Source organism: Misgurnus anguillicaudatus, chromosome 1 (assembly GCF_027580225.2).
Source record: "Misgurnus anguillicaudatus chromosome 1, ASM2758022v2, whole genome shotgun sequence".
Lineage (NCBI taxonomy): Eukaryota > Metazoa > Chordata > Actinopteri > Cypriniformes > Cobitidae > Misgurnus > Misgurnus anguillicaudatus.
Window position 1 is genome coordinate 23,165,413 of NC_073337.2, and position 17,993 is coordinate 23,183,405.

The 17,993-nt window shown below is 35.8% G+C and overlaps 1 protein-coding gene across 1 annotated transcript in view; it reads right to left on the reverse strand.

The window, feature by feature from the left end:
• Window positions 1-17,993, reverse strand: part of exoc4 (exocyst complex component 4) — a 222,905-nt gene that overhangs the window by 15,090 nt on the left and 189,822 nt on the right. The window contains exons 15-17 of the mRNA XM_073868399.1: window positions 5,265-5,388; window positions 4,508-4,686; window positions 4,265-4,424 (exon numbers count right to left, since the gene is read on the reverse strand). Of these exons, the coding sequence (XP_073724500.1) occupies window positions 4,265-4,424; window positions 4,508-4,686; window positions 5,265-5,388 (463 nt within the window). The remainder of the gene's footprint in view (window positions 1-4,264; window positions 4,425-4,507; window positions 4,687-5,264; window positions 5,389-17,993) is intronic.

A 17,993-nucleotide genomic window follows, 5' to 3' on the forward strand; every position in this document is an offset into this window, starting at 1 on the left:
TAGACCAAAAATATCAAATTGAAGTGATTTGGTGCATAAACAAGCAAAACATTCTGCCAATGCGTGTGTGCGTGAAATGTGATTGGTCGAGCCTGGTCACACTGCAAAAAAATTTTTTCAAGAAAAAAAAATTCTTCGTATTTTTGTCTTGTTTTCATAAAAATATCTAAAAATTCTTAAATTGAGATGCTTTTGAAGTGATTTTGTGCATTAAAAAAATCTGCCAATGGGGTAAGCAAATTTTTCTTGAAATTTTCTTGAATTTTTCTTGAATTTAGTGTTTAAGTAAAATGTTCAAGATTTTTTGCTTACCCCATTGGCAGATTTTTTTGCTTGTTTTATACACAAATTCACTTAAATTTGATATTTTGGGTCTAAAAACTAGACTTTTTTTCTTGGGTTGTTTTGCTCATCAAGAAAAAGCATCTTAATTTAAGAATTTTTAGATATTTTTACTGAAAACAAGACAAAAATACTGAGAATTTTTTTCTTGTAAATAATTTTTTTCAGTGAAATGTTCAAGATTTTTTTTGCTTACCCCATTGGCAGAATGTTTTGCTTGTTTTATGCACAAAATCACTTCAATTTGATATTTTTGGTCTAAAAACTAGACTTATTTTTTGGGTCATTTTGCTCATCAAGAAAAAGCATCTTAATTTAAGAATTTTTAGATTTTTTACTAAAAACAAGACAAAAATACTAAGAATTTTTTTCTTGAAAATCTTTTTTTGCAGTGTACATTTAAATATTGAGTAGATTGTGGTCCCTTTCTGTCTAGCAATGTGTGTTTATATTAAAACTAAAACAAATGTTTGTCTTTATAAACGTTCTGTCGCATTTCATGAAGTTTATTGAGTTTGCTCGCGTGATTTTCAGTTGCGTGATTTTTCAATGCTCACTGTTTTTTTGTGTTGCATTGTGGGAATTTTTGGGGAACTAATGTTTCAGTGCACTGAAAGGATTTTGCGATTGAGACACCATTAAAATGGCCGACTCCCTGACCAGTGCCCAGACTTCTGAACAAGGGAGCTGATTGAGTCCCAGCCAATGACGGCGGCATGAAGGCAGCTCTGGGAAATGCATTCAGACAGCCTTTATAGGCAGCGTAACGGAATTCTGTGTGAAATATAAACAGAGAGCGCCTTTGTGATAACTAAACCCATATTTAAAAACTAATTTTTCGCTAGAAATGCAATCAAAAGTTGTAAAAAGTTAATTTAAAAAAAATTACACTAAATTTGTGCTCCAGACCCTTTCTAGGGCGCCATTTAATTTTTTTGAACTTGCATTGCAAAAAATGATTTTTAAGAAAAAAAATTCTTAGTATTTTTATCTTGTTTTTAGTAAAATATCTAAAGATTCTTAAATTAAGATGCTTTTTTTGATGAGCAAAATGACCTAAGAAAATAAGTCTAGTTTTTAGACCAAAAACATAAAATGTAAATGATTTTGCGCATAAAACAAGCAAAAAAACTTGCCAATGGGGTAGGCAAAAAAATCTTGAACATTTTTCTTAAACATTAAATTCAAGAAAAATTAAAACTAGACTTATTTTCTTGGGTCGTGTTGCTCATCAAGAAAAAGCATCTTAATTTAAGAATTTTTAGATATTTTTACTGTTACAAGCAGTGATGCCACAGTTACTTTGAAAAAGTAATCTGATTACTGATTACTCCTTTAAAAAGTAACTAAGTTACTTTACAGATTACTTGATTTTAAAAGTAACTAAGTTAGATTACAAGTTACTTTGTTAGTTACATTCCAGTAGCTGCCAACACCTCCACTGCCTCAACATTAAAAATGACAACCGCTTTGCCAACACTCACTTTATTGGAAGTGCATTTTTAACAGTAACGTCAACAATGTATCTCCTGACATTTTAAGTTGAACTGTTTTGTTTTAAAAAACTAAAATATATATATATATGAGTCTTTCTTGACTTCACTTAACATAAATAGGGAAGAGCAGGGGCCATTTTCAGAAAAACTTTATTTTAAAAGTTAATGTTTTAGACAGAGATATATTTTTGTTGTGGTCAATAACTCACAAGTGTGGTCTATCAAAACCAGCTGGAATTTTGAACAAATGTAAAACGACTTCTGAATAATTTCACTTTAAACAAGAGTAGTGAATTGTTACTTTTGACCTTGACAGCAGGGACGAAAGTAACACACAGGTGGGTCAAAAGTAACACAACAAAACATGATAGATTTTTGTGTTACACTTGTTTTTATTAAATATATATTACTATGACCTCTTTAATATGTAACTGCAAACTTATTTTGTCATTTATCTTTGTAAAAAATAATTAAATTACATTTTTATTTTAAATTTCAGTTTTATCAAATGTTTCAAAAGCAACCAACAGTACAAACTTAAATTGCTGAGACTAAAAAAAATTCAATAGTTTGAACACTATGAAAATAAAATTAAATCAAATTAGAATAATATCAATTTTTTACCATATTATACACAGTATTAGCAGCGGGACAAAACTAACAAGTGTTACTTTTGACCCGACAGGATCTACTTACTCTATAAACTCGACTTACTTTTATTTTGAAAAACTGAGAAGTCTTCAGGATGTTATATAGTAAATACCTTGTAGATTTATCAGTATTGTAACACATGAAACGAGAAACACAACGCGTTGTAAGAAAAAAAGACCGCTTTTGGAATGTACTTATCATGGTTGAAAACACAGTTCTGGAACTACACGTGGAAATCGGTGAGTAAATAACGCGATATTTGTCAACTCTTTCAGAGGTTATTTGCTTATATGCTGTCATAGTGAGATTTAGATGTTATCAGGGCTCGGAGAAAATCGCTTTGTTACTTTCGTTCTTCAACTCTCCCACACTTACTGGTTTTGCACTGAAGTCCAGCTTTTGTTGTTTGGGTAGTGGATGAACTCCTGCACACTGCTTCGCATCACCGGGTGGGACTTGCTCTTAGTTTGACTGTCCGCGCCGTGCCGCGACTCCAAATGTTTTGTTTTTTTTAATTTGACGTAGTGTTTTTGTAGCTGCATCTCTCTTCTCTCTCCATTGTACGTTGTTTACGTTTGTGTCGCTTACACGTGACCTGAATTGTCCTCGTGCTGAAAACGTGACTTGTCGCACACCTGACTTCACTTCCCGAGACGCAAGAAGAAATATAGAAGAAAATGTATATTTTACTAAGGAAAATTTCAAAAATAGTAACGCACAGTGACTTGGATAAGTAACTTTAATCTGATTACTGGTTTGAAAATATTAACGCGTTAGATTACTCGTTACTAAAAAAAGTGGTAAAATTAGAGTAACGCGTTACTAAGTAACGCGTTACCGGCATCACTGGTTACAAGACAAAAATACTAAGAATTTTTTTTCTTGAAAATAATTTTTTGCAGTGTGACCAGGTTCGACCAATCACATTTCCCACACGCACGCATATAACTGTGGGACAAGACGATGAAGGTATCTCAGGAAACAGGACCAAACTTGGATTCGGATGTGCCTTCATGATTTGGATTGCTTTGAACCCATTTGCACCAGATATTAAATGAGAATTTAAAGGATTATGCAACTTTCTTAAAAGAAATCCCAATAATTTACTCATCCCCATGTCTTCTTAAATGTTGATGTCTGTCTTTGTTGAGTCAAGAACAGATTAAGTTTTTTAAGAAAAACATTCCAGGATTTTTCTCAATTTAATAGACTTTTTTAGACCCCAATAATTGCAGTTTCAACGCAACTTCTAAGGGCTTTAAAGGCGGGGTGCACGATTTTTGAGAACCGCTTTGGAAAAGTTAGAATGAATGTCCTTACATTAGTTTATTGTTTAAAATGGTCCGCAAATGTGCGTTTCATATATGTAACCAGTGACCTTGATCGGAAGCACAATGGGCGGCATCTTGGAGTTCATTTGGCACACGCCTCACAGTAAGGGTGTACCGGTTAGTCGTTGAGTGTACATTGGTTTTACACAGATTATCGCAATGCATTATGAGATTGAATCGGCAATGTCCACTATATAATTTCGTTCACCATTACAAAATGGCTGTCCCTTCAAATAGTGCACTATTTATGGGTATAGGGAGCTTATTTCATACAAAGCTCTTTGGATTGGAATTCTTCTGTTGTTGCAATCTCACATAGTGCCGGTTTTATCCAAAGCAACTAACAATTACACTTTATCAGTATTTGTTCCCTATAAACTAAATGATGGACATCTGTGTTGTAAGCACCAGAAACCACATAAACACAGTGTGTGTGTATTCTACCTGGCAAAATCCAAATCGGCCTCGCGTGACATAGTGATGTTGGTGAGGTTCTGCTGGAGCACAAAGATGTTCCTGCACATCTTTTTGATGCCGGACTCGCTGATGCGCTTGAAGTACTGAGCCCCGTTTATCAGGATGCAGGAGATCAGGTGACCCAAACCTGCAGGATGACAGAGAGAAGAAATGCGGTCTCGGCTGAAAGGAACAGACGTACAATTCCTCTTAAGGAAGGAGGTCACTCACCCTCGAAAATATACTGGAATTTGTGCTGCTGCAGGGTGGCTCCCATCACTTCCTCTATGGCACTGATGTCTTTATTCAGCTTTACCACCAGGGGGTCGTAGTCCATGCTGGCTGCATTGGCCACGATGGCGTAGTTGCCTTGTTTAGCCAGGGGGATAAGATAATGGAAACAGTGGACCCTGACGAGGCAGAGAGACGTTTACAGGACAAATACAAACACACAGATAGTTTAAAAAACTAGATTTTGTATTTATTTCATTTCACAAAAATGCTTTCATTCAATTGTTATTTTTGGTGCATAGATTAACAACAAAAAAAGAGACGGACACAAGCGGGAAGGGGTAAGACAAAGATAGTTTCGGTAATGGCCTCCCGTCAGCATCGCTGCAATAAAACCTCCTCTTTCCCATTCACCATTACGAACGCTTTATACGAAGCCGCCCCGCTACCAAACCATAAAGCCTACACCCCATCTTCTTACCTTCTCCGATGGCTTAATTTACCCTCAAGCACTGTCAGGGGAAATTTGCTTGATGGAAATAGTCAATAACGCGTAGCACGGGAGCTGGGAGTTATTGTTTCCAAATCATAAACAGGATCATATCAGAGAATATTCGGGCGAGCTGGAGGGAGGGTGCGAGCAGGCGTAATGACCTATCGGTGCTCCACGTTGGGCTGACTTTAAGTGCGAGATGCTTGGATACAAACTGGTTTTAAAGGAACAGTGCACCAAAAAAGAAAAAGTGGTTGGACTTACCTGACCTCCAGATGCAGAACTAACAGGCAGCGGTCAGCAATGTCCTGGAAGGATCTGGAGAGGTCGATCAATGTCTGGAGGATCTGCTCTCGACTGCGTACGCTCTCACTGCTCGCGGGGACACCTAGACGGAGATATACGAGAGCCAGAGTTAGATCAACACATGCTATATGTGCACATCAAACAGAAGCTGACTAATATAAAGGGGTAGGAGTACATAAGTTTTACTTCTTCCTACTCCCTTTTGTACATGTAAATTGAGTTGTTTTATATCTTTGTTACTGGAAAAAAAAGTTTTTTTTATTTTGTTGTTAACGTGTGTTTTGTTTTTTCTATTATTTATATTTTGTAATTGCATAAAAAAAATATATATATATATATATATATATCGTCGCTGCCTGATGAAACTCACGTATGTCCAAAACGGTAACTTTTCAGAAAGTGAAAAAAACACTGTATATCAAAAGCAGTTGAATGTAGCGTTGTCATACTTGGTACGGCATATTTACATGTAACCATATTCTTGCCAGTGTAATGATATAATCCACATTTGACCAAAATTGAGTATAAATGGACATGCGTGCATATTTTACAGTAACTTTGATCGATACGCGTTCTTCCGATCATTAATTAGAATGGCCAAGTCGCGTTTCGTATTGACAGATGAATACGCTCAGTTTATTAAATAGCCTACGTCTTAGTTAAATACGCTTACTTTATTTAATATTAATTATAAGTGTATTAAATGTCTCTTGCAAACCATTAAGGGACAATGAATCAATACACTGACATGGTAATGCTACACAACAGGGGCGTCAGTTTGTGTTGAAAAGTGGTGGGGACAAAATATCTTATAAAAACATTACTGCAGGACAGGAAAAATATTGAATAACGCGCATCAAAAATGGGCATAGCGTAGGCCAGTCAACAACAAGAAAATACTCAGCATAAATTTATAAACCCTTAACAATGTCGAATGCACACATCACACATGTAACAGTCCCTGCAACACCAGCTCAACCGAACAATGCCAAAGCACCATACCGTAGAAAACAGCAGCGCGTTTAATAAATGATTACAATGAATTTCATTACATATGTACAAGAAAACACACCATAAGCATACAACACAACATATGTGACACTAGACCACAAAACCAGTCTTAAGCATCGCTTGATTTTTCAGAACATTTTAACCAAATGCTTTCAAAAAGTGGTGGGGAAATCCCCAGCCTAAATATCACCAATGCTAGACAGATACTTTGTTTGCACAGTCCTACCGTAATTAAGTAGCTCCTAGATGTTAGTCTGGCGTCCGGGGGAAACGTTTACCTCGAAGAAGGAAAGTCATTGTCATGTTTATTCGGCTATATCCAGTGCTGAGGTTCGATGAAACTTTACGAGACCGGCGAGATGCTTCACAGGCGGAAGATATGCGGCGTGATTGACAGCTTTGACACCAAACGGGTACGTGAAAATCAGATGACATGATTTCACAAGTTTTCATTGGCTATTTAGGGATGTGACGCATACTGTATATGGAAATGAACCTGGACATTCAATCTGTCGAAAAATCTCAAAATCTGCAAAATGAACATACGTGAGTTTCATCGGACAGTGACGATATATATATATATATATATATATATATATATATATATATATATATATATATATATATATATATATATATATATATATATATATATATATATATATATATATATATATATATATATATATATATCTCCGATTAATCGGCTACGACGGTGACATTTTGGAACTATTGGTTCATCAAACAAGTCAATGGCAATAGTCACTGATCGTTTTACCTACTTTAAAGTTCAGTGCAGCATTATTTGGGGTAGAGTTGGGCGTTATTGACCAAAATTAATTTCTCTGCAATTTTGGGATCGATGGTGGTCTACCATAATAAATATCTCTGCATTTTCTACCAAGTGTAATAAATGTTTACATGCAAGTCAAGGCCTCATGAGAGATGTCAAAATAACCTTTATTATAGAAAAATGAAAATCTGACTTTTTCCATGTTTAAGTGCTATAATTTGGTCCCCAGTTCTTCTATCAACCTAGAAAATACAAAAAACAACCCAGTAACTTAGTTTTGGTAAACCATTCTCTGCAAGCGTGTGGAAAAATATGTCATTGACACTCCGAACACATATTTTGATTTCGCGCCCCTCGGAGGAGAAGTCACCAGCTCCACTGGTTATTAATAAATCTAAACAAAAATAAAAACTTTAAAATAAAAGCTAACTTAAATTATGGAAAAAAAAACTCTAAAACTAAAATAAAAACTAAAATAACTTGCTATATTGCATAAAATACTGTTTTAGCAATAAAGTGACAAAAAGTTTAATTTAAGACACTTAAAATATTAACTTAAAAAATTAATTATTAAAAATATGACTAAAATCTAAAAAAACTAAAATAACTTGCTACACTGCAATGATTTTCAAGAAAAAAATTCTTAGTATTTTTGTATTGTTTTCAGTAAAAATATCTAAAAATTCTTAAATTAAAATGCTTTTTCTTGATGAGCAAAATGGGGTAAGCAAAAAATCTTGAACATTTTTCTTAAACACTAAATAAATAAAAAAAATTCAAGAAAAATTAGCTTACCCCATTGGTAGATTTTTTTGTTTGTGTATATTGTGTATATTGCATAACATATTGTTTTAGCAATAAAGTGACAAAAATATTAATTTAAGACACTTAGGGGCGGTTTCCCGGAGAGGGATTAGACTAGTCCTAGACTTAAACACTTTTAAGAGCTCCTCAAACTGAAAACAATTTGCACTTACATATCCTAAAATACATCAGTGCCCTTTGTTTTACCCCAAAATGCACACAGGTAATGTTTTTAGTAAGGCATGTTTGTTAAAACTAGTTATATTTCCTAATTAAACTAAGGCCAAGTCCTGGATTAAGCTAATCCTGGTCCGGGAAACCGCCCTATAAAACATTAACTTTAACAAAAATTAAAATAATAAACTGAAATAGCAAAATTAATTAAATGTAAACTAAAATATGACTAAAATCTAAAAAACTAAAAATTTATATATCTGACTTTACATTTAGAGAAAAAAATTATTTAGATCAGGGGTCTCCAACGTGGTGCCCCTGAAAAATGATTACATATATTTATATTAGCTTGGCTTGGTTTACATATGTTAACATTTTAAACAACACTAAAACATATCAACAAGTAAAATACAAATTAAGTTTTGAGTAGAAAAAGGCTGGAGACCCCTGATTTAGATTATTCATTCGAAAACTACCATAGAATAACTATATCTAGTATAGGTCAACTTTTAAAATGAAATGGCATGAATTTTAAAACAGCTGTGGGAAAGTGAACACAATGACAATCCTATCGCAGTAGTCAATGAGACGCAAGTGCAGGGTGACTATCAAAAAGAAAGCATTTGTGTGTGAGCACAACACTAGGCGATCAATGAGGCACGGGAGACGGCGATGGGCACTCACTTCCTGTAACTCTCTGCGGCAAGTCTCTGCATTTTTGAAGGTCACATTCACAGACATCACAGTATGCAGAGAAGCACAGGTGTATGTGTGTGTGTGTACGTGTTTGCTGTGTTAATGAATGCTTACATGGCCCTGGGTCCCTCATATTTGTTCAAGATGATGGGCACTGCCCATATACACAAACAGGTCACAGTCAGAAGACATGGAAAAGACACTGTGTATGTCATTCTGTAGTAAATTACCATCTGTCTATAACTCTTAACTCAAAAAGGTCTGCAGGAGATAAGGGTTTGTTTGGCGTGGAGGATTTAAAACGCGTGAAGACAAGAAGTGCAAACACAGACGGGATGACCAGGTGCAAGATTAGATGCTTATGGCCACAAGGGACCAATGCTTCATTCTAAAGAACACAGAGATTTCCCTGATGTGACGTCCTGTCGCTAATAGAACTGTCAGCCCATCGTAGGAGCAAACCGACTGATTTGGGTGCAGGAAAAACTTCAACTTAAAAAAACAGCATTTGCATTTTTCCTAAAAAGAAGGAATTTTTTCTCCATATAGTGGATTTACTTCAAAGGTTTATAGTTTCAACGCAGCTTCAAAGGGCTCCAAACAAACCAAACCAAGGCATATGGGTCTTATCTAGCGAAACGATCGTCATTTTGGCCAAAAAATATGTACTTTTAAACCACATGTTCTCATCTTACACTAGCCTTGTGACGCGCCAGCACAAGGCAAGTGCAAGACAAGAACATGTGGTTTAAAAGTACTTTTTTTGACAAAATGACTATCGTTTCGCTAAATAAGACATCTAGTGTACATATCTATTGACAAATTATCTCGTCAATTAAGACAAAACGTCTCCATCCCAATACCGAGTTTTTACGGTAATCTATAATTCCGTGTAACGATAAACCCTGCAAATGCGCGTTTTCTCAATAAATGAATTTTAATGAATTACGGTGAAATTCCGGCACATCCCAAAGCCAGGGGGCGCTCTCGTGCAGAAAATTCCTTTGTGCCACAGAAGAAGTACTATTACGAACGCTATTCCAGGAAATGTCTACAGGAATATTTATATTGCTGTTCTTCAAATTGTTCCAGGTATTTTCATGATAATAAAGAATATTTTGAATGATTTTGTTTAACAAGTGTTGCTTTTTTAAATGCACGTTATAAACGACTCCGACTCATAATGATTTTAGATTGATAAGGACCTTCTACTGACCAAATGCTGTAGTACACGCACAAGCTGTCCATAAAACAAAGAATCGCAACCTTGCGATTCAGTATCGATTTCAGATGATTAATCGTTACATCCCTATTATCCTTTAGGTGATGCTCTTACCCAATTTATGAAAAACTGAAGCAAAAACTAATTGAACAACATAGAAAACTTTGTGTATGTTTTGATCATCGTTCTGAATATGATCAAAAATATATATATAATTATTTCAGGTATTTTTGAAAAGAAAAAACTATACATATTTCAGAGGTGATAAAAAGAGAAACTTTTTTCCATTTTGTTTGATTGTTTATTTGTTTAAAAGCAGATGGTCTGTTCTTTTATTTGATATACTGTATGTTTATTTATTTTAGAAGAAAACTTTCCTGGAAAGCATTTTGAGAAACTTTGTAAAAACCACAAAAAATGCTGGCATGCAACTTTTAAAAAAAAAGGCTGGCGGGGAATGAGTTAATAAACTGACAAAAAGACATTATTTTGTATCATTCCACATAAAACAACGTCGGGACGGTCATCTTTCTTAGTTTACACGTGTAAACACTGGAGCGGTAGTTTCGCATACGTCATGCGTGACCTTTGAAGTGATAAAATAATATGTAAGGTCACGTTGGCGCATTACAAGGCTAGTGCAAGATGAGAAGCTGTGGTTAAAAACTACATACACTATATTGGCAACAGTTTTGGGACACCCCTCCAAATCATTGAATTCAAGTGTTCCAATCACTTCCAATGAAAGGAACTCTTAATGCTTCATCATACCAAGACATTTTAGACAATTGCATGCTCTCAACTTTGTGGAAACAGTTTGGGGAAGGCCCTTTTCTATTTCAACATGACTGTGCCCCAGTGCACAAAGCAAGGTCCATAAAGACATTGATGTGGCGGAACTTGACCTGCACAGAACATCTATGGGATGAATTCGAGCGGAGACTACGAACGAGGCCGTCCAACATCAGTGTCTGACCTTACAAATGTGCATTTAGAAGAATGGTCAAAAATTCCTATAAACACACTCCTAAACCTTGTAGAAAGAGAAGAGTTGAAGCTGTTACGGTGCATTCACACGGGGTGTAAGCGTTAACACTTCCCATTCACTTTTAATGGGTGACGTCATGCGTTGGCGAACTGAATTGTGGATCCGTTGGTGCTGCATCAGTGCCGTTGCTCGCGGCAGAAGTTGAACATTTCTCAACTTTTTAAGAGGCAACGCGTGCATCAGCCAATCAGATTGCCTTATGCAAATAACCTAGGCAGAGCCAGCCAATTACGTTTTATGCAAGACCAGAGCATGTGTTGCGGCCACTGTGATTGGCTGTTGGCCACGCTTCAGACAAGCCTTCCGTCAAGTGTTAACGCTTTCGCCCCATGTGAATGTACCGTTATAGCTGCAAAGTGTGGCCGAACTCCATATTAAACCTTATGGATTAGGAATGGGATGTCATTCAGATTCATGTGCATATAAAGGCAGGTGTCCCAAAATTTTTGGCAATATAGTGGGGTTTTTTTGCGAAAATGAAGATCGTTTTGCTAGAAAAGACCCTTATGTCTCGGTTGGGATCGTCTAGAGTCCTTTGAAGCTGCATTGAGACTGTGAACTGTTGAGGTCCACTAGAAAAATCCTGGAATGTTTTCCTCAAAAAACGTAATTTTTTCTCGACTGAACAAAGAAAGACATAAACATCTTGGATGACATGTAAGTAAATTATCAGAATATTTTTATGAAAGTGCAGTATTCCTTCCATTTTTTTAAAGGGATAGCTCACCCAAAAATGATAATTCTGTCAATATTTACTCACCCTTCCTCGTGTTGTTCTAAACCTATATGAGTTTCTTTATTCTGTTGAATTTAACAGAAGATATTTTGATAAATCATGTTAAGCACACAGATGATAATACCTATTGACTTCTATAGTAGGAAAAACAAATACTATGGAAGTCAATAGGTATCGTCAACTGTGTCCTCAACATAATTTATCAAAATATCTTCTTTTATATTTAACAGAACAAAGAAACTCATACAAGCACAGAACAACACGAGGGTGCATAAATGATGACAGATCCTAATTTTACATTTTAAAATATATTTAAGTGACTTCAGAGAAGCGGGCACTACTTAAGTATTTTACTTTCTACATAAAAGTAAATGTGCAAGTATTCATATTTTATCAGTGTTTTACATTGGAAAACATACATTTCAAAGCATAATATCATCTTTTTACTCCACTACATTTCATAATTTCAAGTTTTTGGTTTCTATTTATTATTTAAAGGCGGAGTTCACGATGTTTGAAAAACGCTTTGGAAAAGGAGACGGGCCGACTACCAAAACACACTTATAGCCAATCAGCAGTAAGGAGCGTGTCTACTAACCGATATCCTTGCCCGGTTGCGTATGTGTGGGGCGGGTCTATCAACAGAAGGTCCAGATTCTATTGGGGTATAGGGGCGTGTTTGTTTAGGTGATTTCAAATATCAACATTGGCTTTCAAGCATCATGGACTCCGCCTTTAAGTACATTAAACATCTAGCACATTGTTACTTTTACTTTTAATAAAAATTGTGTACTTTAATTTTCTTGAGTAAAAGTACAAACTTTTACTCAAGCAAAGTAAAAGTACACAATTTTAATGTAATTAGGTATTAAATCAATTTTAATATGCAATATGAAAGGAATACACGGTATGATTCTATGCTTTAGAATGTAGTGAACATTTTTTAATTTGTAAAAGTAAAGTAAAAAGTAAAAATTTTTCCCAAGACAAACACTCTGATAAAGCACAGATGCTTGTAAAATGTAACTAAAATACTCGAGTAGTGTCCACCTCTGCTGGCAACACACATTTTACATTAAAAATGCTTCACAGTCCTCTCTGGACTTAAGATAAGCACAGACAAAGTAAATCTATTTTACCACTTGAGCACAGACCAAAAAAAAGTCAAATTATATTTGCAAATTTGGAACCAAGCCCTTCGTGAATGGCATGATTCCTGATTTTCCAATCTATTGGAAGCCAACACTGCGCGCCAATTAACCTGCACATTTGCAGTATGTAGTTAGTGTGAATCTTCTCCTTGTTTTTTAACACGTGTGCTCATGTATACACAAACCAACTGCCAGTGAACGAGTGAGCGTATGTCGCTGTTTGCCATGCAGTGGCATGTGACAAACCATAGCTGCTCTGTTGAAATCCAGCCTGTGCCAGACCCCACTGCCTCGGGCTCCTCACTGGGGCTGTGAGAGAGAGCGATGGGGCCTCTGAGCTCCATCTACCGCATGGGGTCTCCCATTTAAAGTGCGTATCTCCCCTGACCAACGCAGCATTTGTTTCGGTGTGTGCTTGCGTAGATGTGCGCCGTGCGCGAGTCAGCCTGATCCAATTATTTCAAATCCTATCTCGCCTAAGCGTCTGTTCGATGCCATCTGCGAGAGGATGGCACTCGTAAAGATGGAGAGGGAGAAGGCAGATCAATCATTGGCTGTCGGGGCGACACTAGTTTTAGCACAGCAGCTCTGCCCAAAAACTGCTGGTGAAAAACGGCATCGCCTCAAACGCACGCCTCCCGCTGACTGTGAAACGCAGCGCTCTAATAATAAACAACATAACTGACCTCTGCAGCACCAGAGGAGATGGAGAGAGAAAGAGAAAAAATAAAAGAGATAAAGAGACAGAAGCCTCATGAATGATGCATGTGATTGGCTAAGAGCGTTAATTATTCGTATGCGGTAACAGCGGTGACATCTGCATGGGGAAGAGTGGATGCTGTCTGCCTGTGACCTTCCACCTTGCCACGTCAGCAGCGCCAAGGCTCAGCGGTTAAGCCTCCAGGACAGCGTTTGGGAGAAGGATGAGATAAGGAAAGGAAATGTGGAGATATTTCAAAAATTAAAGCTAGTCGATGTATCCGCACACTTTATGTTAATAGATGGAAAGCAGACCTTTACTGTTGCTGATAGAGATACTCTAAAAACTCCAAAACCAAAGAGGTCACTTGACCCAAGACTCTCTTTCTCTCAGGCACTAAAGACTACAGCCGCTCAAAGCTCTACGTCTGTTCAGAGATATGAGAATAGCTAAATCTCCTGAGAGCCATGTGCAACGAGAGCAGACGGAGGACTTGGAGAGCATCGGAAATGAAGAAATCTGTTTTAACAACGGTTTTGTCTTCGACTGGTAAGACTACGAGGTCAGAAGGTTGAAGGACTTGCTTAAGGGCACTGATCAGAGAAAGACCACAAAGGTCAAAGTGCCCTAAGGGCAAGATAGCCCCTTTTGCGGCCATTCATTGGTGAATTTGTTTAACGTTTTTGTTAATATAATATGAACGACAGATTGAGATGGGTGATAGTATGTTAAACATGCTATCTGAAAGTGCCAAAGGTCTTTTCTGAATAAGTATGGGTGTTAAAGGGTACCCGACTATAAACACATGTATGGTGTAATAGATAAACACTGGGATTGGCGATATGAACGTGAAATTATAAATAGTAGAAATGTAAAAGTTTTAATAAACTTTGAAAAAATATTTTCACTTATAGGCCACCATTTTGTTTACATCACGATACATGAGGTTGCACTTAAATGCCATTCTATTAACGCAACAGCGAGGATAAAACACAGACTGTAAAAAAATGGACAATGCAATGTCGCTTCAATGGAGACGTACGTCAGTTCTTCCTCGTTTTTTTGTCAATTTGATTCATAATTAACTCTTTCGCCGCCATTGACGAGATATCTCGTCAATTAAGAGAAAACGCTTCCCCGCCAATGACGAGATTTTCCGTCTTTCCGCAATACCGCTATTATCCACCAGGTGGTGCACTTCTGCAACTTATACAACCCGGAAGTAGCGCCTCTTGTGAAAGAGAAAGAACTCTGTGTATGTTTTAAAGATCGCTCTTCATCTGATCTCTATGAAAAGTCCTTCGCAAAAATGGAATTATCTCAGCTTTTTGCTCAAAATTGGGTGTTTTTGAAGAAACCTACCCATGTTTGAGAGGTGATTACAAAAGAACTAATGAAGGTAGGATGAAAATTTTTTTGTTTGAAAGCAGAGGGTTTGTTCTTTCATCTGATATATTGTTTGTTTATATATTTAAAGAAGAACATTTTTTGGAAGGCATTAAACTTTTATATATTATTTTTTTATATTATGCATTGCAGTGAGGTTGATCTCATATGTGCCCTCCTGAAAAAATGAAATGCCCATCCGTGAATTTGTGTCTGGCACCAGGTCTGAGTTAAATCAATGTATCAATGGGAAACATTGAAATTGTAATATAATATATAAAATGGCGCAGTGAATAAGACACACGCCTTTGGTGTGAGAGACCCGGGTTCGAATCCACTGTGACACACCTTTGTGTCCCTGAGCAAGCAATTGTAAGTCGCTTTGGATAAAAGCGTCAGCTAAATAAATAAAATAAAAAATATAAAACAGAAGATGAGAGTTATGGACTATTTTCGTGTTTGCAAACAAAGATGATGTTTTTTGTGGGCGGAGCCAAACTGGTGGCAGAAAGTGGCAGCTCTGCAGTAGCGGTGTGAAGTGTTTTAGCATTAAATTGATTGTTATGGATCCGGTGTTCTGTCGAAGTCTGATTCCCGCATGTTTCCCTTTAGTGTAATGTTTCTTACAGCGTTTTAATCACGGTTTTTTAAGATAAATAAAAAGTTTAAATGGCTTGGCTACTGATATGCATGTGTGTAATGTATTTGTATTGTTCTTAATTGGTAAATCAATAATTTTTACAGTAAGAATCGCTAAAGTGCATATAAAAGCAATACTATCATGTTTTCTATATAATACCATTTATTAAATATTTCATAATTTTCTTGTTTTCTATTATGTCTTCCTTATATTTATAGCATAGGCCTACGTGCTTGCTCTAAAACTATTATGTTTACATACTAATTAAAATGCATAGGCATGTTTATATATTAATAACACTTTACATCGTGTGTGTGTGTGCTATATTTGAAGAGTTTGGTTCCAAAACGCAATAAATCCATTTTGACAAATTTCGGTAAAAACGTGTTTTCTATACCAAGAAAGTGACAAGATGAAAACCACTATTTTGTGTTACAAACTTTCACATAGCATCTTTAGGTTATAAAAACATAAAAAATTCAAATCCATAACTTGATTTTCAAAGATTTATTATAAAACTAATTCTTTTTTCCACAAAATGCAATAAATCCATGACAGTATTTTATTTCAAAATGCTATAAATCTTTTAAATCAATGTATAAATGTGCATTCATCTTTACCATTTTATATTTATTTAGTTGACTAGTGGTATACAATGATTAAAAAATAAACATTAATGGCATTAACCAAAACACTTACTTTGTTATATTAAGAACACATTGCTGCGGTTATACTTGACGTCGTCTCTTTACATTTTCACAGCGATCAGCTGTAAAATGTTTTGGTCCCGCTCGATTTTCGTTGACTTTGAGTAAAATAATGTAAAGTTTTCATAAGATCCTCAATGTTTTAGCATGAGAAGCTTGATGCTGTCTGGAGAACAAGCAACCGAGTGCCTCTCGCGGAAATTATTAGATGTTGATGGCTTACGTTTCTTTCCCGTCACAGAAAACCATCACAGGTTTAGCAATGCAATTAAAGTATTATTTTGTTTTGTTTGTTGATCACGAAGTACAAAGTAGATGAGGAAAACCAGGACTCCGTGTACTCAGCGCGCTGCCATTGTTTGTTTACATTGCGTGACTGGTGGGCTGTAATATCAGGAATGGATTTATTGCGTTCTGTAAAAAAGGAGGAGTGGCGTTTGTCGCATTTTGGGAAAAAAGGGAGAAAAGATGACAGAATATCACGGCGGGTATTGGATTTTGCGTAAAATTAAGAATTTACTTTTAAATACTGACCTGATATAATACTGATATTGGCAGTAACTCATTTTTTTCAAAAATGGCGTTTATCGCGTTTTGGAACCAAACTCTTCATTTATATATATATATATATATATATATATATATATATTTTTTTTTTTTTTTAAGTATGTAAACATAAAAATTTTAAAACAAACAGAAAGAAGACATAAGCTAAGATATAAGGTAAAATGAAATAATAGAAAAGGGAAAAAAATTATGAAATCCTTAATAAATGGTGATATTATTGCTTTTTCAGTATAAAAAAAAGCATTTATTCTAAATATATTATAAATGTAACGTGATAAAAACGCTATAAGAAACACATAGAGGTAACAGACTCTACAGAACACCGGACGTCTTCTCTACTTATTTTCTATTTTAATTATTAATCATCTTGAAATCTATTTCATCACTCCAGTAGCTTATTGCAACCATAAACACCTACGTATATCTTCAAATGGTGTCATCGACGACAGTATTTTATAAAAATGAAGGCCATATTTTTTGGCATTCCTATTCTGACACCCAACAGCACAACAAGACATTTTCTGGTTAGTTATCTTGCTTGTTTCATTTGTGTGTAATTAATTTTCACTGTTTTTCTTTAACCACATTTCGCGCGCAGCTTGCAGTGACGTAACTGTGACGCCTACTCGAAAAGGGTCTATATATGCACACAGACAGTAGGTGGCGATATGTGGTCTTGGCATCTGCAAGCCATTCTTCTGTTCAGCCCTTACAATACGGTTCAGAAGACATAAAGTAACATAAAAAGAAAGATGATCAAAACAAAGACGATCTTTGAGGCAAGAAGGTGGGAATGGGGAGTAAAACATTCTCACATTAAAAACTATATGCACATAATGGCGCCATTAAAAACAAAATAGCAGCCTCCACAACTTAAAATAAGTATAACATGTTGGGATTTTTTGAAGTAATGAAAATATTTAATGTGCTTATCAACTGATTTTAGTAGTAGAAGGCAAATATTAAATCCTTGTTCTAATCATTCAATGGGTCCAGAACTGAAAATAGGGCAGCTGAGCATCCTTATCACCTGCTTGTCCTACTGTCGAATC